Source organism: Odocoileus virginianus, chromosome 22 (genome assembly GCF_023699985.2).
Source record: "Odocoileus virginianus isolate 20LAN1187 ecotype Illinois chromosome 22, Ovbor_1.2, whole genome shotgun sequence".
Lineage (NCBI taxonomy): Eukaryota > Metazoa > Chordata > Mammalia > Artiodactyla > Cervidae > Odocoileus > Odocoileus virginianus.
Window position 1 is genome coordinate 33411382 of NC_069695.1, and position 26567 is coordinate 33437948.

At 34.8% G+C, this 26567-nt stretch overlaps 1 protein-coding gene across 4 annotated transcripts in view; it reads right to left on the reverse strand.

Moving 5' to 3' along the window:
- Nucleotides 1-26567, reverse strand: part of CCDC178 (coiled-coil domain containing 178) — a 395761-nt gene that overhangs the window by 33678 nt on the left and 335516 nt on the right. For all 4 annotated transcript variants that reach the window (XM_070452800.1, XM_070452799.1, XM_070452797.1 and 1 more), the window contains one exon: nt 7252-7386. In XM_070452800.1, coding sequence (XP_070308901.1) covers nt 7252-7386 — 135 coding nt within the window. The remainder of the gene's footprint in view (nt 1-7251; nt 7387-26567) is intronic.

Genomic DNA, 26567 nt, shown 5'->3' on the forward strand with positions numbered 1-26567 from the left:
CTAAGGCTGCTTTCCTGCTACAAGGATTGAGTAATTGCAACAAAGACTGAATGTCCTGCAAAGCTTATAATATTTACTAACTGATCCTTGAAAGAAAAAGTTTACCAATTGCTCTTCTGTTTTATAGAGCTTTTGATCTACTTCTAAATCAATGTTATGCTGTTTAATTCAATTGATACAGCTTTTTAAAAATATATGTTGCTATCCAAAGACATAAATTCCTGACTTCAGCAATAATTGTTCTTTTTTAAAAAAAGTCAGAGCTATTTTGGTGGATTTTTATCTTCCAAAGGCATTTAGAATCACTTTCTCAAGCTTCACTAAAAAATCTTGTCTTGATTTCAAGTATGACTGTATTGAATTTATAGATTTTTCAGATGTGAAATTTTCTTTTAAAATTGGCATTTTCCCAATATGTATAATTTCTTATCCATGAAAATAATATGTATTTCATTTTTTATTTAAGTCTTTGCTTATATCTTTTCAGGGTTTTTTAGAAGCTTTCTCTAACAGGTTTAAGCAAACTTTTTGTTAGGGCTTCCCATGTGTATCAGTGGTAAGACTCCACCTGCTAATGTAGGATACACCAGAGACGTGGTTTCTATCCCTGGGTGGGGAAGATCTCCTGGAGAAGGGAATGGCAACTCCCTCCAGTATTCTTGCCTGGGAAATTCCATACAGAGGAGCCTGGCGGGCTATAGTCCACAGGGTTGCAAAGAGTCAGACACGACTGAGCACACACACAACTTATTGTTAGGTTGATTTTTAGGAACTTTATTATTTCAGGCTGCCATTTTAAAGAACTGTCTTATTACCTCTAATGCATTTCTGGTTGATTCTCCTAGATTTTCTAAGAGAAACACCATATTATCAGATCATAATGATAGTTTTGCCCTTTTCCCACACAGTGTACCTATTTTTCTTGACTTACTACTAACGCTTCAGAGCAGTGATGCACAATAATGATGATAGCCAGGAATCATTACTTTTTTCCTGATTTAAATAAGATGCTTCCAGTAATGTATCACTTAATACATTTTACTAAGTTAAGATAATTTTATTATAAATTCTTTTTGTGACTTTTATTAGAGTAAGTATATGTTGCCTTGATATTAAGTGTTTTCAGCATATATTTAGTAATATAATATTTAGAAATATATAATATATCTCTTTTAACCTGTCATTAAATTAAATTACAGTAACATGAGGGCAGGAGGAGAAGGGGATGACAGAGGATGAGATGGTTGGATGGCATCACCGACTCAATGGACATGGGTTTGGGTAGACTCCGGCAGTTGGTGATGGACAGGAAGGCCTGCTGTGCTGTGGTTCATGGGGTCGCAAAGAGTTGGACACGACTGAGCGACTGAACTGAACTGAACTGCTTTTCTAAAGTTGAATTTCTCTGTAGTTGAACCAAAACTTACAGGTTTTGTTATGTGAAACCCTCATTTTCTTTTAATTTTATAAAGCTCAAGGAGATTTGCCAATATTGTCTATTGTGACTGTAAATTTTTAAAATTTTCTCTGGTTTTCAGTCAGTTCTTACATTATATATTCTGAATTTATTTTGTCACGTGCATTACGTTCATTATTGTGTGCCTTAATAAGTTATATTTATATTCTATCAATATGAAATATCCATATTTTAGTGTTCTGATTCTTTTTGCTTTTAAGTCTCTCTCTCTTTTTAAATTGTGTTTATGTGCTCAGTCCTCTCCAACTCTTTGTGACTCCATGGACCGTAGCACGCCCGGTTCCTCTGTCTATGGAATTTTTAGGCAAAGATACTGGAGTGGGTTGCCATTTCCCTCTCAAGGGGATCTTCCCAACCTAGGGACTGAACCCTTGTGTCTTATGTCTCTGGCATTGGTAGGCAGATTCTTTATTACTAGCACCACCTGGGAAGCCTGTATTTAAATTAGAACTTCATATTTTTTTTTCTAAGCTCTTCATTCCATTTCTGTTTGTCTGAAGTACATAACTTCTAAATGAGATGGATTTTGCTTTTATGACCAATCTGTAAACCTGTTCTTTAAACTGTGTAATGAAATCATTTAGCTATTATGGTTACTAATATGTTTGGACTTTTTTGTTCATTATTATACTCTTTCTGTCCACTTTTCTGAATTTTGAATTGTTCAACTGTTTATGAGAATTTTGTTTCCCTAGTAGTTTGGGAGTGACAAATCTCATTTCCAGAACTTCTATTAGATAATCTTACTACTGGCAAGTATATTTTAATATCTTCTATTTAGAATTAATCAGTAAAGATTAGCAATATAATGTTATTCCTCAATCATAATATCTCTAAATGAATTTATTTTAAAAATCTAAATTTCTATAATTTCTTTTGTCTTTAAAGAGATCACACAGCTTCAGAGATTTTCTCTTATATCACATTACTAAGTTATTTTAGATTTCTACCCTGTGGCTTTTGTTTTTTTCTGACTTCTTTTCATTGGTACAGTTCTTTTTCAGAAATAGGAAACTGGGCTGTCCCTATATGTATTGTGTGGGTTTTTGTGTGTGCATACATGCATGTGTGCATGTGAAATGATTAAATACCTTACTTCCGTGCCATCAAAATTTCTGACAAAGCACCTCAAGAATGCTTCTTTTTTATTATCTACACAACTGTAGGCACCAAGAGCTGAAAAAGAGCCTTTGAGGTTATCACACTCAATCTTAATAAACTAGTTCACTTAATAATAAATCCACTCAACAAATACTTTTGAGTACTTACTATGTTTTGAGAATTATAGTTGGTGCCAGGATATGCTTTCCAACTGAGGAGACTGACATCCTAGTGGGTAGAGATATGGACACGCAGACAGATGTTGTGTAAGGGGGTCAGGAGAGTATTCCAGGAGGAGCCCTGGGAGGAGGTGCTTTCTGGCTGCCTCTTAGACCATTTGCTTTCCCTCTACCACTGCAGGAGCTTCTGCTTGAGTATCAGCAGCACACGTTTGGACAGCATCACTTGTTAGAAAAATGTATTCCTACTGGTCCCAAACCCATCTTCCAGACTCTGCCATCATTGGTCCAGATGTTGCCCTCTGGAGCTCTTCAACATATTCACCCATAGACCTTCATTTAGTGGTCATTTAGATGTTTGCCATGCTGAAGTCTTCTATACTTAAATGCATTCTAAATTTTACTTCTTTCTCATGTCTCTTAAATTGGTATTGGCAGGTGGATTCTAGTGCCACCTGGGAAGCCCCCTTTTAAATGAGAACTTATTCTTTTTTTTGAAGCTCTTCATTCTGTTTCTATTTGTCTGAAGTACATATCTTCTAAATAAGATGGCTTTTGCTTTTATGACCAATCTGTAAACATGTTACTTTACACTGTGTAATTGATTCACTCTCAAGTGAATTAATGTGACCCATAAACTAAACCTTCCAAACCTGTATAAAATATTGCAGAAGTACTCAACTTTTGAAACCGAGCAATGAGAGTTATTGTATCCTTTAACCAAACAAAACACCTGTGCTTTACAGCCTATGATCACATCAACATGGTATAGCCGCATCACCTTCTTTCAGTTAAATGATGAGTCTATGATGGGTCTTTTTTTTTCCAAATAAATTACCAAAGAAGTATAAAATATCACAGCATTGTTGTTGCTGTTCAGTCATTAAGTCGTGTCTGACTCTGTGTGACCCCACAGAGAGTAGCACGCCAGGCTTGCTACAACATGTTAATGTGATCACAGCATTAAATACATTAAAAGTAAAAAGAGAAAAATAATGATGTTAAAATGAAATCACAGTACTTACTCTATATGGGCTCATGTGTGATGTTAGGACTATATACTGCATATGGTCGGAGTTAAGATGTCTTACTTGCTGGTTAGAGGTGAATCATGGCGGTGGCTCTAAATTTGTAGTAGCTCTCTTTGGCTCATTTTGAAATTATGGTGAACTAAAATCCCTATATGTACATTGATATAAGTGGCTTCAATGTTAAATATGCAGATTCTTCATTCCAGATATAGTTTATTTTATTGGTTCCTGCCTGATCATGTAATTCAAAAGCTTATCCGCCCACCTGGGTTTCTGCCATCTGCAAGAGTGGCCAATTATGCGTTTTGATGGTCTTGCAAGGGACTGCTCCAAGCTCAAGGATGAAACAAAGTTGCCCTTTTCTGTTCAACATGTATTTTGAATTACTTATTGCTCAGTTACACATACAGTTGACTTTTTGGAAGGTTCATCAGATGATTTTCTTGTCAAATAGTTCACTAATGCCTTATGGCATGATTACAATGCTACTTTCAAAATAAAGAACATTAGAGTGCCCAACATGGATGCGCTGCTGCTGCTGCTAAGCCTGGTGGGCTGCAGTCCATGGGGTCTCAGTCAGACACGACTGAGCAACTGAGCACACATAATAGGTGAGAACAAGATGGGCATGGAATACTCTCAGTCTCCTCGGTGGCCTTGCTACCATACACCCTTAAAAATGGAACAAGAAGTGAGCTAATGTCACTGATGGTGCAAAGCCCCACGGGAATTTAGAATCCTCTAGGAAGGAGGGCTTACCAACAGGTAGGAATCTTTAGCTGCTGAAAATATCACTGTGTTATGGTATTGTGCACAGACTATAGTAGGAGATCAATGAAGGTCGAAATTAATTCACCTGGAAGAGGAAGGAGGGGGAGGAACTCGGGAAGGATTTTGCAAAGGAGATGTTTGATTTGAGTCAGGTGTTCTTTAACAGGAAAGGTAAGAAAGAGCATTGCAGAAAAAGGAGTAGAAGAAGAAATAAATAGAAGGTGTCTTGATTAGTAGGAATTTTGGAGTAGATAAAATTGACTGAAGGAACTTGTGTGGAGAAGGATGAAGCTGGGAAGGTTAGCAGGAGCTGGGGACTGTGTACCATGTTGAGGGGTTTGGACTTGAATTTTTTCCAGAGGATTGCACATGTTTCTATAGTTTTATGGCAAGATCATGAAAATGATATTTTCAAGTTTTGATTAAAAGCCAAACTTGAGATTTTCTAAATGGAAGGTATCTCCAGTAGATAAGAAGAGAATCCACTATGTTATGCTCCTTAAGTTCCCCAAATACAACCCAGTCTTGCTGCTGTATCTCTAGGTATTGAGTACTTGAATTTTCCTACTGATATGGTCCTATCATTTCTGCCCTTTCACTTCAGCTGGGATGCAACAGTCATAAAGATAAGTGATTTAAAATCAAGTTTGGTAAAGAAAGTATTGGTGAATTCTTAATGCAAAATTAGAATAAGGACTATTGAAGATTATGGATTTAGAATTCATTTTACCCAAATTCAAATAATTTCTATTGACATTATCAATATTTCAAAATACACCATAATTCACAATGCAAATTTATCACTGTAAGACTTTTAAGAATGTTTACATTTGGGCAGAAATATAGGATTTTTTTAAGACAATAACTAGAACATGCAGATCACCTTTGAATGTTTAAAAGAAAATCATGAGTTAAGTCACTCTAATTTTTAATATACTAAATGTTAACAGGCATTTTTAAGAAAAGAAATATACCTGTGATTTCTAAAACACTGAAATTATAGTTTATACTCAAATTCACATATGAATTCCTATTAAACCTACACATTTTAAGCATTGACTTTCCAAAAATTTAAATTTCTCCAATTATTTAAAATCTTTGTTGCAAACCATTATCAATAGAACCCATATAAAGTATATAAATAAAGCATATATATACATATGTTAAAGTACATATATTCTTTTTATGGACTTTCCTGGTGGCTCAAAAGGTAAAGAACTTGCTTGCACTGCAGGAGATCTGGGTTTGAACGATGGGTAGGGAAGATCTCCTGGCAAAGGGAATGGCTACCCACTTCAGTATTTTTTCCTGGGAAATACTATGAATAGGGGAGCCTGGTGGGCTACAATCCATGAGTTTCAAAGATTTACACAGACTGAGTAACCGACACATTTTCAACTTTCATACTTTATATGTGGCGTTGCTGCTGCTGCTGCTGCTGAATCGCTTCAGTCGTGTCCGACTCTGTGCACAGCCCACCAGGCTCCTCTGTCCTTGGGATTCTCCAGGCAAGAATACTGGAGTGGGTTGCCATTTCCTTCTCTAATGCACGCATGCATGCTAAGTCGCTTCAGTCGTGTCCGACTCCATGCGACCCCATGGACAGCAGCCCACCAGGCTCCTCTGTCCATGGGATTTGCTGGGCAAGAATACTGGAGTGGGTTGCCATTTCCTTCTCCATTATATATGGGGTATTTGTCTATGTATCTATCTATATACTCCTCAGAAGGAAACAGCAAAAATAGCCACAAGTAAAAATGAAATTTTGAAATAGCTTTGGAAGAGCTTTGCAACACCTAATTGTTTAAGTGCATTAAAAGCATCATGAAATGCACACATAATTAAGATATTTAGAAAAGAATTTTGTTCGGTCAGTTTCAGCCTGCACTGCTAATACCTTAAGTTAATAAAAACTATGGTGTTTTATGATGTTACTTTTTAATAGAAGAGGAACTTTTTATTCTTGATAGAACTGGTGGTGGATGTTTTCTTTTGGAAGATTGTTTTATACACATATTATAACATTTCAAATAGCAAAATATTCATTTGATAAAAATGTAAATAGTTTTCAAATAATAGTCTTCAAACAATTAATATGGGCTTCCAAAAGAGATCAGAGTCTTAAAATAAGGACAACTGATCCACCAGACGTTTCTACAGAGACAAAGAGTAAAATTTCACATGTATCTGGAACCACAGTTATTAAAACATTCTCCTCCCCAATTGCTTATTTTTCAAATAAAGTCATCTCCAAATTGGCTTAGGATGATGAGCCTCTTGCAAAAGCAGAAGGGGAAAGAAAAGTTAAATAGAATAATCACAACTATCATATTCACTGAAGTAGATTTCACACAAAAGCAACACAAGGCAACTGTTGACAGTGTCTTTTAAACAGCCGAGCAGAGTCTGCAAAGCCTGAAGATAGGAAAATCTATACATATATCAAATGTATGTATAAAAATCCATCCTGAGGTCTGTGAGAGAGAAGTTCAATTTCCCTTTTCCCCCAAAGTATGCATGGTGTATACGCTAACTTACTGAATTCATCCTTCATGCAATTCCAGTTTATTAAAGAGGTTAAAAATTTATAAAACTCTGATGGGATATGGTTTTAATGCTTCATCACACTACCCATCATTTGCTTTTCAATCTAGATCAGAATGATCTTTCCCACTTCCCTGCAGTCACCTACCTGCACAGCTAATATTTTCTGAATACTCTCTTGAGAGTCTGTCTGGAACTTGGCCAGCCTCATCTGGCTGTAGAAGACCACCAACTCGAAGTGCTTCTGCCACAACTTGTGTATCCTCCTTTGCAGCTGACAGAACTACAGGGGAGAGGGAGGGGGCAAAAACACAAGTCAGAGCGGGAGAGGAAATTAATGGCAGTGTTCAAGAAGAATGATGGAGGGAAATATAGAAAGCAGTCAATAGCCCATTCCGCACTGTACGGGCCTGACAGGAATTTCACAGTCTCTTGATTTTTCAGCCCACTCATGTGCATTCATCAGAAACCAGTCACATCTGGCCGCCAGGATGGGGGGTTAATTTTCTCTAAATGCCTCAGCAGTTTTGTTCTAGCTGAAGCAAACTCTGTGACTGCAAAGCTGATGAGTAAAATATTTCTACTTCACCCAGTTTAACTCAAAACCGATAGCCTCGGGACATATTGAACCTTTCTTTAAAAATAATCTTTTGAAGCTTCTTTGAATGGCACATCAGGTCAGGCCAAAGTTTAAAAATGCAACTTGAAGACTTTGATGGACACCGTCGACTTCTTTTTTTCTTCTCATAAAACCTTACAATGGCTTGGCAATGTGTGTTTTAGAGCATGACAAAACTAAAGAGAATTAACTTAGCCATCAACTGCTAGGGAGAACAATAACAGGGAAGAAATTTCCAGCTAGAATTCCCTATTAATCTACCTCCCTCTGACTATGTGACATAGGAACATCTCACTGCACTCAAGTACAGTGGACGTGACGTTTACAAGTGATTTTAAATGAGGAAACTATACAGAGAAAGAAAGATTTCTCCTGTGAGGCATTCTCCATCTTTTGGAAATTTAATATAAAAACAAACAAAAAAAAACAAACCACAGTAGAAGTGTTACCAAGGCAATTTACACTTGTCCTTCAACAACTAGCATAGCTGTACCATAGAGAATTGTTATAATTATTTTCAAAAAAATTAGCTTCATGAAAATTAACCAAAAAATATTAAAAATATTTATTCATAGGTTTCTATCACTTAAAATACTTTTATTTTTTGGTAATATGAATAACCTTTTATGTTGCTTTCTTTTTAGATGTGTTTTCCAGAAGAAAGAAAGAAATGCCAAAAATTTCATATCAAATATTTCTTCATAAAAGAATTAAAATGGCACATAAAATGGCCATTTTATGTTCTATTTATTATTTTGGGTACTGGTTGCATTTAAGGGAGGCTTGCAAAACTTCATCAAGCAGTGCCCATATGACTTGTGGAGCTTCCTGTGTGCATATTTCAATAAAACAGTTTACTTAAAAATCACCATCTTTAAAGTAGCTACATGCTGCTACCTGTGAATTCTTTATCTTTATGATCTTCATTATGCATTGAAAAAAGCCACACATAGGTATCTAGATAAATCCACAGAAAACAAAGTCTCTATTCTTGGTTAATTGGTTCATTTAGGATGAAAAAAATAACCTTGACTCTAAAGCTATTTTATCTTGGTAAATGCTGAAATACATTACTTGAGATTAGTTTCTGGGCATTTCAGATAATTTAGGCTATTGAACTAAATGGCAAATCACTTTTTGAAGAGGAAAATCTGTCAATATTAATTTTCTGTAATATTTCAATATTTATTTAAATAAATATTTTAATAATTTTAATATAATATTGAAATTTTTCTGCCAACTCTGACAGACAATGGGGTGAGGGTATGATGTGCCTATATACTCATTAAGACACTAGAACACTTTAGTCAAAGAATTATTCTATTATTACGATATACACAAATGTGACAGAAGGCAAATAAAAGGAAGATGAATTCTAGAAGATTTCCTAAAAGTGAAGGTAAGGTTTTTTTTACAAGTGGACATTTTTCAATGTGCGGAAGATTTTCCAAGTGGGAGCTTATCAACCAGAGTGAATTGAATGTTTCTCATACCCACATCTTAAATGAGGAGAAGCTGCTGTATATAGTAAGTCAATTTTATTCACTCTTCTCTGCTCTAGCTTAAGGTAGCCACAAAGGTCTTAAATTAGTACTTTAAGTGGTAACTGGAGCTCCTTAAGTAGAGATGTTCTTTAAGTATCAACTAAGAAAGAGCAATATCTCAAAAATCTATAGCTAATAAGCCTCTACAAAAAGATAAACCAGGAAGAGAATAACTGAAGGCATTCTTAAAGAATAATCGAAATCCAATAAAAGTCACATATATATGCATATATGTGCACATTAAAGACAATACTATGATCAACTATATCTATATAAATATATATATATATATACATATACATATATATATATATATATATATTTAAGACCTGGAAAGGACAGTTGATTAAGAGTTGGTCATAATGACACCCTTTTTGGAAAGTGGTTATGATAAAAGCCCAATTGTAAGATGTCAGCCAACAGTGATCACTCAATAAATACTTACTGATACTAACTCAATAAAGTGAAATGGTAAAATTTTAGTGTCAAAAGTGAAGGAGTAAATAAGACATTCAGGAACTTACAAAAGAATGGAAGAAGAGAGAAAAAATAAACCAAGTAAATGCAAGACTCACAAAAATACGCAAAGGAAAATTAAAGAAAGAGAGCTTGGGCTCCAAAATCACTGTGGAGGGTGACTGAAGTCATGAAATTAAGAGAAGCTTACTCCTTGGAAGAAAAGCTATGACAAACCTAGACAGTGAATTGAAAAGAAGAGACATTACTTTGCCTAAAAAAGGTCCATATAGTGAAAGCTATGGCTTTTCCAGTAGTCATGTATGGATGTGAGAGTTGGACCACAAAGAAGGCTGAGTGCCAAAGAATTGATGCTTTCGAACTGTGGTGTTGGAGAGGACTTGAGAGTCCCTTGGACAGCGAGGAGATCCAACCAGTCAATCCTAAAGGAAAATAGTCCTGAATATTCATTGGAAGGACTGATGCTGAAGCTTCAATATTTTGGCCACCTGATGCAAGAGCTGACTCATTGGAAAAGACCCTGATGCTGGGAAAGATTGAATTGGGAGGAGAAGGGGATGATAGAGGTTGAGATGGTTGGATGGCATCACTGACTCAGTGGACATGAGGTTGAGCAAACTCTAAGAAATAGTGAAGGACAGGGAAGCATGGTGTGCTGCAGTCCATGGGGTCACAAAGAGTCAGACATGACTGAGCAACTGAACAACAAAAGAAAGAGAGAGAGGGAATTAAGTTGTGAGTGGAAAAGTCCTTCAGGTGGATGCAGAATTCAGGTGGGACCAAAGTAACAGAAACAGGTTTTGATCTCATCAACTTCAATTAACCCAGTGTTTTTGAAATGAAACATGCCAATGATTACTTTACTGAAGCATGATCATTTCCTGAAATGATTACCATTCAAATTTTAGGGAAGGTGAGGTGGGATGAGGAAGTGAGTGATAGAAGAGGCAATAAAGGATAGAGAGGGACATAAACACACTGCGGGGGTTGGGGGGGAGGTTAGCAAGGGCACACTGAGGACCTGCCATGTACTCAGAAAAAAGAACGGAAAGCCATTGCCAGATGGACTGGCCTACTGATAAGCCCCAGGGAAGGATTTCAAGAATTTTGGGAGAGAATGGAATATTCTTATAGAAGTCTAAGGAGGAGAATATTCGTGCAGGAAGAGTCATTTTGGGAAGAGAACCTCAGCTTCGTTGCCCTTGATTTTGTACACGAAAAGAGGAAGTGAGGGATCAACGATGTCAGGGAAGCGGAATCAGGAAACAGCTGGTATGTACTCTGAACCATTTAAAATGGCAAAGAGGAAGACAGAGTTTTCTGACAATGGTTTCTGACCAGTTCAAAAGTGCAGCACACGTAGTAGCTTGCCTCTAATACCTGCTTTGTGAACTCTTTGCTAAAGGAAGTTCAAAGTTGGAATTCAATGATACTTCTTTTGAGATAATGATCACTATGTATGTACCTATTTATGAGAAGGAAAATGAGTCAATGTCCATTTTGACATGATGTACTGAGATAGAGCTGGTGATTCTGTGTTAATGTGAGCACTGTGTATAATGTATCCTTGTGAGTACTGCATACCATGTACAAAACTCATTTACACATTTGGTAAAATATATCTTCTGATGAAATTTAACTAGGTTCTTGACATTAATTTACACTTTAAAGCTAGATACTCTTTGATAGTAAAACAGAATAAATTAATATTGTCTCTTATAAGAATGGGGCTTCTCTGATAGTTCAGTTGGTAAAGAATCTGCCTGCAATGCAGGAGACTCCAGTTTGATTCCTCCAGTATTCTGGGCTTTCTGGTTCAGTTCTTATAAGAATGAGAGATTCTTCATTTTCTTGTTTTAACACTTGTTTTTAATCCAAGTTACTTTGTCTGCCTACATAAATTCATGATAGCTGCTAACTCCTATATATCACATAAACCTGACTTTCATATTAAATGCTATATCATACCATACAAATCCTCTAAATGGGTTTACATGTGAGTAAAAATACAATATGCTAAGAATAAAGTAACACTATTTGATATTCCAATTACAGGTTTCAAAAAAACATCAGGACTAGCCGTAATCAAATCAGCACCAAAATATCATCTTATACCATTTTCGTGTTCTTAGCATAGAATTCAAAATTTCAGAGCACCACGTTTTCAGTTATTTTCCAGGGCTAGTTTTTGTTCTTTAGTTGCTAAGCCATATTCGACTCTTTTGTGCTCCCATGGACTGTATCCTGCCAGGCTCCTCTGTCCATGGCATTTCTCAGGCAAGAATCCTGCAGTGGGTCAGTGGGTTGCCTTTTCCTTCTCCAGGGCTAGGGTGGAGCATAAAATGATCTGGTTTACATTATGGTTGACACGAGAATAAAGTAAAGCCTCGCTCTGCCTAGCTCAAAAGGGACAACTTTGAGCTAGCTAGGACAATCCCGTAGCTCAAAGGGATATATTGTGAAAGACAGTGAAATAGTGTTGAAGGCTCTGTTATTTACTGTCAAGGGGAAAAAAAAGTATCCATAAGTGTGATTTTTTTAAAAAGGCCCTCAAATTATTTGATAGTTTTTCCCTTTAAGAAATTAAGCAGAATTCTCTTCCTTTTGAGTATGGGCTGGACTTAGTGACTCTCTTGTACTGAATAGAATATGGTAGAAGATGGAATGCTACTTCCAACACACACACACACACACACACACACACACACACACACACAGCTGTGACTTCTATCCTGGGTTTTCTCTCTCATTCTCTCAGATCATTAGATCTGGGGGGAGCCAGCTCCCATGTTGTGTGAGCAGCTCTGTGGAAAGACTCACATGGTGAGGAAATGAACAACAGCCCTGTGAGTGATATTGGAAGCAGATTCTCCAGCCTGTTCAGATGACTGCCACTCCCACCAATAACTTGATTGTAATCTTGTCAGAGACCTTGAGCCAAAACCACCCAGCTAAGCACCTCTTCATTCTTGACCCCCAGAAACTTTGTGAGAAAGTGAAGCTATGTTGGTTTAAGCTGTTACTTTTTGGCCCAATTTCTTATGCAAAAGTAGTTAACGATGGGTTCTTAATTTTTCTCTCCTCTTTGCCGAGCAAGAAAATAATTTACCATCTGTATTTTCTGAATGCAAAGTAAAAGTGTTCTCCTAATTTGTTGCTTGGCTTAAGACTGAAGTTGATTTATTAGTAATAAGAGGGTGATTAATAAATACTTACTGATTGATGGAATGGTTTGTACCATCTAGGAGCTCATTATTTTAATTGAAGACAGTACAGAGGAACTATGATTTAATAATCTCAGAAACTTAAAAATGATTCATTATCAACAATATTTTCATGTAATACATCAATATATTAAAGGAAAAGAATCATTCCCAAAAGAAGTTGATATGAATTAACAATGAACAAAAACAATCAACATGAAAAAATTATTGTGGCAAAATAGGAAGGAATAGAGAAAATTTCTTTAACCTGTTAAAGGGTATAAACCAAAAATTTCCAACAAACAGTTTACTAAATAGAGATACTTTAGAAACATTCCTGAGAATGCGAAGGAAAAATAATTAAGGATATCAGGAATTAATACCTTTAAAATTTCATTGGCCAAAGCAATAATAAAAGAAAAAAGATAGGTATAAGAGGAAGAATATCTACATGGAAAATTCAAGAAACTCTATAAATTAATAATAGGAGGTAATGAGAGTTTAGGGACATTTTTTCCCTACAAGAGTAGCACTGAAAAAGATCAGTAGCATTAAAAAAATTAGTTATAACCAAATCTGGATTGCAATCTGAAAATTCCATTCATAATCACAATGTAAAATGTAAGATGGTGGTGGCGCTGTTTTGTGCTGTGCTCAGTCGTGTCAATTGTGTTCGACTCTTTGCAACCTCACAGACTGTAGCCCACCAGGCTCCTCTGTCCATGGGGTTTCCCAGACAAGAATACTGGAGTGGGTTGCCACTTCCTTCTCCAAAGTGTAAGATACCTATCTTTTAATCTATTAAAGAATATGTAGAAGTTTATAAAGTAAATTTTAAAGCATTTTTGAAAAATATAAAATAAGGATTGAATAAATGGAGATATAACATGTCCACATGTGTGAGGAGAGGATTATGGGCCTATCAATTTTTCACAAATTGTCTATAATCTCATCAGGGTTCATGGGACTTGACCTAAAGTTTGTATGGATGAACAAAGGACTGGGAACACCTAAGGTGACTGTGAAATAGATTAAGCTCAAATAATTTTCCAAGCAGCATATAAAACTTGTCTTAAAGCTGTATTAAGAGCAGTATCGGCATTGGAATGGATAAAAAACAGTTGATCAGAAAAAGAGAGGTGAACAACAGAAACATTCATATAAAACACAGAAATTCAAAATATGATAGAGATAGCATTTAAGTCAGTGGAGAAAGGATGGCACAATTGGTTTTCCCTGTACAAAGATACAACACAAAATTAGATCCTTAACTCATGATATACACTAAAACAAAAGCAAGATAGATTCAAATGAGAAAAGCTAAACTTTAAGATTTTTGTATGGAAATATGACAGGCTAATTTTATGACTTTTAAGAGGGGAATGATTTTTTTTAAACTAAATATTAAAATAATAAATTCTAATGGAAAGAAATGACAAATTTAATTACATTCAAATTTTTCAAAAACTTAAATTTAGAGTTAAAACAAGCCACAAGCTTAGAGATGATATTAATAACACACAGCTGATAAAGATTTAATTTCTTTAACAAAGAAAGAACCCTTAGAAGTCAATAAGAGAAACAATACAAGCAATCTACCAGAAAAATGACCAAATAATACAAAAAGGAAACTCACAGAAAAGGAGATTTATGTGGTCAATAAACATTTGAAAACATATTCAAGCTCCAGCAGAGTCAAATGTACTTCACACTCATAAGGTTGGCAATTACTTAAAAAAAAAAAACAAAAAACTGTCCACACCAATCATTGGTAAAGGTGTAGGAAAACCTGAAATTTCATATATTGTTCAAATTTGTTCATAATTTGATACAAAGACTTTATTCATTTTTTGATGTGGACAATTTTTAAAGTCTTCATTGGATTGTTACAATACTATTTTGCTTTCTGTCTTTGTTTTGTTTTTATGGCCATGAGGCCTGTAGGATCTTAGCTCCCCAATCAGGGATCAAAACCATACCCCCTGAGCTAGAAGGTGAAGTCTTAATCATTGGACTGCAAGGGAAGTCCCTTATACAAAGACTTTAAAGAGCAATTTGCCATTATCTATGAAGTTACAGGCACATTTTCCCTTTAATCCAGAAAGTGTATTCAAATCTACAAATTCTAGACAAGTGATTCTCAAGACCAGAAGGATTAGTATCACCCCAGAGCTTGTTAGGAAACAGGCATTCAGGCTCACTGAATTAGAAACTCAGACTTAGCAACTGGTGTCTTAACCAGACCTACAAGTGATGTAACACATGCTGAAGTCTGAGAGATAATGCTTTTGAAACGGTCACAATATATGATCAAGGAAACAAAATAAAGCTCATGTACAGCATAACTTGCAATAGTGAAAATTTGGAAATCTGTCTACTCTTGAGGAATGAAAAAAAATTCACTGTGGTATGTTCATACCCTAAATCCTAGCATTTAAAATAAATACCCTAAAATTGCAAGTGATACACATAGTATAACATTCATATAAGTAAAAAAGAAAAGTAAGACTTCTCTGGTGGCACAGTGATAAGAATACATCTGCCAGTGCAGGGGGCGTGGGTTCGATCGCTGGTCCTGGAAGCTCAGCCATGCTGCAGAACAGCTAAGCCCTTTGCACCACAACTACTGAGCCTGTGCTCCAGAGCCCAGGGCCCACAGCCACTGAGCCCACCAACCGCAACTCCTGAAGCCCTTGTGCTCTAGAGCCTGAGCTCTGCAAAAGGAGAAGCCGCTGCTATGAGAAGCCCATGCACCGTCACCAGAGAGCCCCCACTTGCCATAACTAGAGAAAGCTCGTGCAGAGCAATGAAGACCCAGCACAGCCAAAAAGAAAGAAAGAAAACCAGTAGTTACTTTAAGGTAACTACTACATAAACATAGTACTGAAATCACAGATGAAATGATAAACACTAAAAAAAAAAGCTAGCAGTTAACTCTGAGAAAGGAGGAAGTGACGTGAAAGTCACTCAGTCGCATCTGACTCTTTGCAACCCTGTGGACAGAAGCCCACCAGGCTCCTCTGTCCATGGGATTCTCAGGTAAGAATACGGGAGTGTGTAACCATCCCCTTCTCCAAGGGATTTTCCTGACCCGTGGCTCGAACCTGTGTTTCCTACATTTTAGGCAGATTCTTTGTCGTCTGAACCACCAGGGAAATTAATTACTACGTAAACATAGTATTAAAAACACAGATGAAATGATGAACACTAGGGGCTAGCAATTAACTCTGAGAAAATAGGAAAACAATAGTATTAGGAGTAGGCAGATACAGGGTTTGGTGTACAACTGTCTATACTGGTTTTATCACACAAAGCAAGTATCTCAAATATCAAGATTTACAAAACTGGTGAAGGTATACAACGTTCTATTATTAAAATTTATTCACTTATAGCTTACACATAACTGTAAATTACCGTATGTTTGGTTGTTTCTAAAAAACAACAAAAAAAAAGCCCATTGGCTAAATTGACATCTCTGTAAGAAGAGTATCCTCTATACATTGTGATATGGAATTACTTTTGGAGGTTGAGATTCAGAAGCTGAACAAATGTTTTGGTCAACCCAGTATTAAAATCTGAGTTTAAAAAATATCATGTTACACTTGGATATTGTTACACCATTGGCTAACATATAATACTTGTGTTTTTTTGTAAAACAAGATTTTTGTTATATATCCCCTCAATGTGACTGTAAACATAATAAAAGAATTACCCAAGGTATATGAGTTTACATCAATAAGGAAAGAATCACTACTTCTAGATACTTTATAAATTGCTAAAAAAATTTTTATTCTCCCCAACCTGCTCACATATAAATACAGATGTTGAATAGTCACTTTAATACTTCTTTCATACTAAATTGAAAGACATATGTAATCCATTTTTATGAGAATTTGAATTTGCTAGTATTAGAGGAGGGTTGGTAGCACATCCATTGAAAAAAGTATAAAGGTATATAAACTGATTAATGGAGCTTTGGAGCAAGTTGTTTTATAACTCCTCAAATTAATCCTCAGACTACAATTGATTTTTTGTGATTTAAGTTTTCTAAAATTATCCCTAATAGGAATAATGGCAATAACAGTTTCATGTCAATCATGTTGCTATCATAAAGACTATGCTAAGTCAAAGTCTTAAAAGGCAACAACAGATATTAACAGTATATTAATCTAGATAAACAGAATTCTTTGGAAGCTGAAACATACATTGTATGCTATTGTGTTGGGAACAATAGCAGACCAGTGCATTTTTTCTTTAAGAAAATTCCTTAACTTGTCTCTGTGCATTACAGAACATAAATATCTTTGCAAACATACTTTAGATAAAATTAAATCATTTTTAGAGACATATGGTGCCAAAAATTAACTCCCCAAAGACATAATTTAACTGGCTTTTGCAATTTAGGAACCCTGGAAAAAAATAAAGGGAACATTTCAAGGAAATGAGAAGTGTCCTTATAATGAATTTCTGCTTATAAGAATCAGACATAACAACAGTCTTTTTAATTAAAATACAAATACCATATGTATAGTTATCAAAAATGAACTATAAATTGTTTTGCCAGGAAACAAAGACCAGTCAATACTGAAAAAACAGAAGTCCCTTGAAATACAAAGGTATATTTGGCAGGACTGATAGTTCATGGACAGCACTCAGTTCTTCGTGAATAACAATTTGTCTATTATTGGACTTGTTTTCAATGCAACTGCTGAAGATTTGACTCTGAGACAGATTATTAAACAATACCTCATTTATACATTTTGGAAGAAAAGTATTCTTATGAAAAGTGGATGGTAGTGTAAAAGAGCACAAAAATCTTCTGCATACACAAGAAAAATCCATTAAAAATCCATACACAAGAAAAGACATTCAAACAGGAAATTAATAGAATCAGTGCAAGAAACAAATCTCATCAATGCAACATGCAGGACAAATATGAGAGGTGTGGCACATTTCACATCCTCAAAGTAAAAACCACTTCCCAGTACTCTAGGGTGGGAACTGGGTATGCATATGTGGTGCTGGCCATGTGTGACAATTGTTAGGGGGTACAGGATTTCTGAGGGACGTATCTGTGTATGCATGCATGGATTAACTCATCATAGGTATCTGAAAATTTGCAAGTACATCTGATGTGACTGCTAGTGAGCTTGAGAATTTCATAGGTGAGAAGCTTTCAGCCTAAGAGTGGAAATATTATAGAGATTCTTTACTGTGAAAGAAAGGTAAAGCATTTCAGATAATCTCCTTGTGTTTCTCACCTATAAACATAGTCAAATATTCCAACAACAGTGGAAGCAGCTCAAAGGAAAAAAAAAAGATGCGTATTTGACAAAGAAGAGAAAAAAAAAATCCTGTATTCTGCAGATGTGCATTTTCACCTTAGGTAATCCAATTAAACTCATACTTAAAGCTCTGACAAAATATGATAAGGGTAGTAAGTATTTTCCTATAGGATCATATTTTAAGTGATAGATAATAGGAGCACACATACAATCATTCATTTGCACGAGACTATTAAAATGATGATTATAATTTCTGACCTGCTTGTTACTATGTTCCATATACTGAAAGCATACTGCCTTTCTCTATTTCTGACATAAATAAAACTGATAAGCGAAGATATGTGCATGCAATTTTAATTCAACAGAGTGATGTGAAGTGCAGCTCACAAGGCAAATAGTATAAACCCTATCAGTTCTGTTTATTGTAATAACCCAAACAATGGCAATTACAAACTACTCCACAGATTTTTGGCATGGCAGGAATGACAGATCTACAAAATCCAGCTAATGCTGATCTTTTTGTAGTACTCAGTTACCAAGCCGCACATGTACAATACACAAATCTCAAAAGTAATGAGATATTTCTTTATTATCAAATCCGTTCCACAGACTGGTGTTAAAGATCACATAGCTCATTTCTGGGAATCTCCTTTGTCAACTGCTTAGGTATACTTAAGAAAAATAAAACTCACATGCATTCACAAATTTGGAGCCAGCCTTTAAGGAAATTCATAAAGGACTACTCTGTTACTCTAATTATATAAATAATAATATGTTTCAAGATTCTGTATTTAGAACTCTGCTAATATATAAAAACCCTGATGACATGGGAGAAACCAAGCTGACTGGTAACAGATACTATGAAATCTCATAGTTCATAGTTAAAAGATTGAGTCTATTCCTTTATTTGAAAATACATATCTTTTGTATACATTACAATCATAAAACATGCTATGAGATATAGCAAATAACTAACATTTTTTACATACATAATAGTATAAATAAACTTCAAACCTTACTAACTTCTTAGTTTCATAGAAGATATAACTGGTTCTGGAATAAAATGACTGAGTTCTGATGGATATTTGACTTACAAATTATAAAGATAATAATTTAGATATTTTGTTTACCTAAGTTGGTAAATTTCACACACAGTTTTCTTGAACAGTTCAAATAGAAACAAAGAAATAAAAGTATTATCTTAATTCTGAAACTACTAATCTCTGTGATTTAAAAGAAAGATGTTAATAAAACAATTTTTAAAATTCTGTAATAGAAATTATCCTCACAAGAAAAAAGACCTAACACTGTGTAAATGAAAATTCATTCTTTTTAAAAAGATGAAAATGGAATTACATGAAGGCTAAAAAATAGAAGGTTAAGCCATCACTATATTTTAGACATGAACATATTCTTAAAGTTTCTATTTCTTTGCCTGTCAGTCATCTTACCAAGAGTAATTAAATCCTTTGATTTAAAAAATGTGGTCAAATGAATGCCCTACACAGGCCTGCTTGGTGTTCACTTATGAACTGTGGCTGAACAATTTTCTTTGATGACTATTCACAGTATATCTTTACAGTCTTATAAGAACCACTTGTTCTGATGCAAATGAGTCAAGGGGATACTTTAAAATAGCATTTCCCTAAAATCAATTCACAATAAAAACATTATATCAAAAATGATTAATTATAGAGCTCACTGACTTATTTTGAATCTTTAAGAAGATATACAATATTTTTCTACTCTAAAGACATCCAGTTCCATTATAAATACCGCCAGTAGCTTTATTTCATTTACACACAAATAAACATAATTGTTTCTGAAATTATTTTTTTGAAACTATTTGCAAGTTTCAACTGCAAGTGTAAAGAAAATAGACAACATAATCATGCAAATGGGTTGAGCCTTGAGACAGAAAGAAACCAGTTTGCAGCTATAAGAAATCAAGGGTTAGAAACAGATGAACTTCTTCTTTATGAACTACATCTAGAATGCAAATATCTTATGACCTTATTTTTGTGTTAGCTTCTTGTTACTGATATAGAGTTGCTCTGGGGCTAGAAAGATTTCAACAATCAGAAGAAAAGCTGCAAAATAGTGCAAATTATTATGGATGCCAAAAACTTACTAAACCATTTGTTGGCTTGAACCAAAGTATCTAAATGAATCCATGTGACAATAGATACTACCAAAGATGTGTATAATAATAAAACAATGTCTTTCAAGTATGTGTAACTAATCACATTTCTTCAACAAACATTATGAACTAAATTCCAGGAGACTCCTGGAATCTGAAAAGTAAAATGGTGTTTGATGATATATATGGAATGACAGTAACTCATAGTAAGGAAATTGCAACTGTTGTGCCACATTCTGGAAATTCCTGGTGAATGTACACTGAATGTATCATTGGATATTTGGAAGCTCAAGTAAATCTAGGTACTAGCATGCTATGTGACTTTGTGTGACAGTGTTACTTGAACCTTAACTGACTCATCAAACAAATAAGTGTAATAGATATAAACTGGATTGTAAGGAGGCTATGTGGCCACTTGGCTTTCCATTTCTTCAGAGGAATTTGAAAACCTCTTGTCACCTCTTCCCTTCCCATTTCTTTATCTCCTTCACCCTTCAGACTTCTACCACTTCACTAAAATGGCTCTAAGCAAAGTCATCTGTGGCATCTGATATGGCTAAATCCTTTATCACTCTCTCAAACTCTTTTGCTGTACTGTCTACACTTCCTTTTCAGTCTCATTTGCTGGTTCAGAACAGCTGTAATGAAGAAATATTTTAGATAAAGTAAAACTGGATTTATGTCCTATGTTCCTACCAGGGAGGATGTAATCCAGGGAGACGGAAAATGATTCCAGAGAAAGGAAATAATTGCAAGGAGAAATGATGAATAATAACAAAAAAGGTAAATATGCAGATAAAGCCAAACATGGTCAGTACAAAACAATAATATTATAAGCAATGGCAGTAAAAATCATAATATCTAACTTGAGAATCTAAAAGAGAGACACCAAAATGTTTTATAACAAATGTATATATGTCTGAATATCAGAAATATGAATTAAAATGCTCTAACTCATAATGTACTGAAAAAAACATACTGTACTAAAATAAAATATGTGGCACATTTTGTTAGCAGGTATTCATGGGAAAATTGAAAGTATATTAATAAAAATAAAATTTTAAATAAAATGTTTGAAATAGCATTTGACTGTCAAGTTAAAGGAGAAAATGGAATTAAAAAAGAAACAAGTGGTTGACCAGTTTTCCCAGCACCACTTGTTAAAGAGGTTGTCTTCTTTCCATTGTATATCCTTGCCTCCTTTGTCGAAGATAAGGTGACCATAGGTTCGTGGATTTATCTCTGGGCTTTCTATTCTGTTCCATTGATCTATATTTTTGTCTTTGTGCCAGTACCATACTGTCTTGATGACTGTGGCTTTGTAGTAGAGCCTGAGGTCAGGCAGGTTGATTCCTCCAGTTCCATTCTTCTTTCTCAAGATTACTTTGGCTATTCGAGGTTTTTTGTATTTCCATACAAATTGTGAAATTATTTGTTCTAGTTCTGTGAAAAATACCGTTGGTAGCTTGATAGGGATTGCATTGAATCTATAGATTGCTTTGGGTAGTATAGCCATTTTGACAATATTGATTCTTCCAATCCATGAACACGGTATATTTCTCCATCTGTTTGTGTCCTCTTTGATTTCTTTCATCAGTGATTTATAGTTTTCTATGTATAAGTCTTTTGTTTTTTAGGTAGATATACTCTAAGTATTTTATTCTTTTTGTTGCAATGGTGAATGGTATCGTTTCCTTAATTTCTCTGTTTTCTCATTGTTAGTGTATAGGAATGCAAGAGATTTCTGTGTGTTAATTTTATATCCTGCAACTTTACTATATTCATTGATTAGCTCTAGTAATTTTCTGGTAGAGTCTTTAGGGTTTTCTATGTAGAGGATCATGTCACCTGCAAACAGCAAGAGTTTCACTTCTTCTTTTCCTATCTGGATTCCTTTTACTTCTTTTTCTGCCCTGATTGCTGTGGCCAACACTTCCAAAACTATGTTGAATAGGAGTGGTGAGAGTAGGCACCCTTGTCTTGTTCCTGATTTTAGGGGAAATGCTTTCAATTTTTCCCCATTGAGGGTAATGCTTGCTGTGGGTTTGTCATATATAGCTTTTATTATGTTGAGGTATGTTCCTTCTATTCCTGCTTTCTGGAGAGTTTTAATAATAAATGGATGTTGAATTTTGTCAAAAGCTTTTTCTGCATCTATTGAGATAATCATATGGTTTTTATCTTTCAATTTGTTAATGTGGTGTATCACATTGATTGATTTGCGGATATTAAAGAATCCTTGCATTCCTGGGATAAAGCCCACTTGGTCATGGTGTATGATTTTTTTAATATGTTGTTGGATTCTGTTTGCTAGAATTTTGTTAAGGATTTTTGCATCTATGTTCATCAGTGATATTGGCCTGTAGTTTTCTTTTTTTGTGGCATCTTTGTCTGGTTTTGGAATTAGGGTGATGGTGGCCTCATAGAATGAGTTTGGAAGTTTACCTTCTTCCGCAATTTTCTAGAAGAGTTTGAGTAAGATAGGTGTTAGCTCTTCTCTAAATTTTTGCTAGAATTCAGCTGTGAAGCCATCTGGTCCTGGGCTTTTGTTTGCTGGAAGATTTCTGATTACAGTTTCGATTTCCTTGCTTGTGATGGGTTTGTTAAGAACACTTTCTAACACCATACACAAAAATAAACTCAAAATGTATTAAAGATCTAAATGTAAGACCAGAAACTATAAAACTCCTAGAGGAGAACACAGGCAAAAATACTCTCTGACATAAATCATAGCAGGATCTTCTATGACCTACCTCCCAGAATATTGGAAATAAAAGCAAAAACAAACAAATGGGACCTAATGAAACTTAAAAGCTTTTGCACAACAAAGGAAACTATAAGCAAGGTGAAAAGACAGCCCTCAGATTGGGAGGAAATAATAGCAAACGAAGCAACAGACAAAGGATTAATCTCAAAAATATACAAGCAACTCCTCCAGCTCAACTCCAGAAAAATAAATGACCCAATCAAAAAATGGGCCAAAGATCTAAACAGACATTTCTCCAAGGAAGACATACAGATGGCTAACAAACACATGAAAAGATGCTCAACATTACTCATTATCAGAGAAATGCAAATCAAAACCACAATGAGGTACCATTACAAGCCAGTCAGGATGGCTGCTATCCAAAAGTCTACAAGCAATAAATGCTGGAGAGGGTGTGGAGAAAAGGGAACCCTCTTACACTGTTGGTGGGAATGCAAACTAGTACAGCTGCTATGGAGAACAGTGTGGAGATTTCTTAAAAAACTGTAAATAGAACTGCCATATGACCCAGCAATCCCACTTCTGGGCATATACACCAAGGAAACCAGATCTGAAAGAGACACATGCACCCCAATGTTCATCGCAGCACTGTTTATAATAGCCAGGACATGGAAGCAACCTAGATGTCCATCAGCAGACGAATGGATAAGGAAGCTGTGGTACATATACACCATGGAATATTACTCAGCCATTAAAAGGAATTCATTTGAATCAGTTCTAATGAGATGGATGAAACTGGAGCCCATTATACAGAGTGAAGGAAGCCAGAAATATAAAGACCAATACAGTATACTAACACATATATATGGAATTTAGAAAGATGGTAACGATAACCCTATATGCAAAACAGAAAAAGAGACGCAGATGTATAGAACAGACTTTTGGACTCTGTGGGAGAAGGTGAGGGTGGGATGTTTCAAGAGAACAGCATCGAAACATGTATATTATCTAGGGTGAAACAGATCACCAGCCCAGGTTGGATGCATGAGACAAGTGCTTGGACCTGGTGCACTGGGAAGACCCAGAGGGATCGGGTGGAGAGGGAGGTGGGAAGGGGGATCGGGATGGGGAATACATGTATATCCATGGCTGATTCATGTCAATGTATGACAAAAACCACTACAATATTGTAAAGTAATTAGCCTCCAACTTATTAAAAAAAATTTTTTTTAAATAAAAGTAAAAAAGAAACAAGAATCCTCAATTAATTAAAAAAGCCAAGCAGGGAGAAAAAGGAAGCAATAGAAAAAGCAAGACAATTAGGAAACCAAAAGATAATAGAATGAAGTACAAACACATAATTAATAATAATAACTGTACATGAATTATTCTCATCACTTATGACAAGAGATTAGATTTAAAAACTGTGCTTATATATACTTTTCAAGAAGCATACCAAAATCTATAAAAAACTGAAACTAAATAAACAAAAGTATCACAGTAGGCAGATAGTAGTCCAATGAAATCTTGGGTATAGAAAGCAAAACAGAATTTTAAGACAAACAGTATTTTAAACATAGAGATGATCAATATATATGTATAATGGAAAACAATTGCTCAATTAATGAGAAACATATATCAATCAAACATTTGTGTAGCAGTAATGACTAATAACGGAAATCCATAAATGTATCAACATATAAGAGACTTCAACATAGCCATCTATTTTGACAAGTCAAAAATAAAAATAATGATGATTAACAGGGTTAACAACCTTGATCTAGCAAATATGTATATAAAAAATACTCTCTCACACATACCCCAAGTTACAAACTGCACAGTCTTCTTAAGCATACATGAAACTCTAATACTTGAAACTTGCATAAATTAAAGCATCAATCATATCCAATTCTATGAGATTCTAAAACAAGTCTTATTTTTTCAGGGAACTGTTATAGTACAATCTATGTTCTTAAGATAAAAGCAAATAAATTAGAAGTCAAAAAAAGACAAATATCTTAATACAGCTTTAGAAATTTATGAGTATAATTCTAAACAAAAGATGAATCAAAATAAATCATAATAAATTTCTAAGTACTGAATACTAAATTATAGTTAAACAAATATCAAATGTGTAGGCTACAACCAGATGATACCTAGAAGAACATTTATTCTTACGTTAGAACCATTATGTAGCACAGTTTAATATACATAACTATTTGGCAATTGTTGCTCAATAAAGTTGCAAAATAAAAAAGTAAAGTAAGAAGAAAGGCAGAAATTAAGGAGATGTCATAAAAACAAAATAGTTAATGTAGAAGAACAGAGTTCTCTGTGCAAAAATGTTGGGAAAGAATTTAGTGAAATGGAAATCAAACATATAACAAAGAAAATTCACAAACGCAGTGTTATTAGAAAAGACCAGTAAAATATACAAACTTCCACCAGGATTGACATAATGAAATAGAAAGTAAAAATTAATAACATTTTAACTAAAAAGAGAAGCAGTCTCTTGAATCTTCAGGCTATGCTCTGACTGCTTTCCAATTTGGTTCTTTAAAGTCTGTGTAGGGAAGTCTTATGATCTCCTTTCTACACTTAAAACAAAACTTTTCTATGGTTGACCCTCTCCCCTCTGAATTTCTATCTCAAGATACATCCCTACATAAACTGTAAGTAGTCCAATTAACCAAATTCTGTTTCATATACCAATGCTCCCAGAGAGATTTGCGTTAATTACTCTGCATTTAAGAAGGACCTCTGCACATTGCTTTACCCAAGAGAATAAATCAAATGATAGCAATTTTAGATATTGTACTGTGTTCATGGTAGATAGTACAGAAATAATGGGAACTTCTAGGCCTTTCCAAATTCTACCAAATTCTACCTCAAATGTGGCTACATATTCTATAAATTTAATATGTAGACACTTAATCATAGTCCTTGGAACAAATGAAAGTGTAATAGTTGGACCAATTTTATTATGTTTTCTGTCATGTTAGTTTAAGTACTGTCAAATCAAGCAATTGGTTTTTTTTTTTCCCTTTCACTTTGAGTAAATGAGCTTTGCGGAGATCTAGTCACTCCTTTGTTCTTTTGACAGCTTGTTCTGCTCATTACATGATATGTGGGATTATCAAATCAATAAGATTTTGCTGTTTCTGAAATACATTATATAATGGGATAAACTTCCTGAATATTTCTAAATACAAGTTTCAAGTCAAAGTCAGAAGGTGAAATTTAAAACATAGAGGCTGACACAGAAAACTATTCATGATGGTATCCCTAAGCCATGGCTCATAGATATTCAATAGTTGTTTTGGAAGTAAGTTAAAAAATAAAAAAGACACAAGATGATAGCTGGGAAAATTTTGCAACCTTAGAGTAAATGAGAGAGAAAGGTATATAAACACTGTGAAAAAATTAGGAGACTTCTGAGAAACAGAAGAGATAAAATTATTTACAAAATGAGAAGGACCAACCAATGGA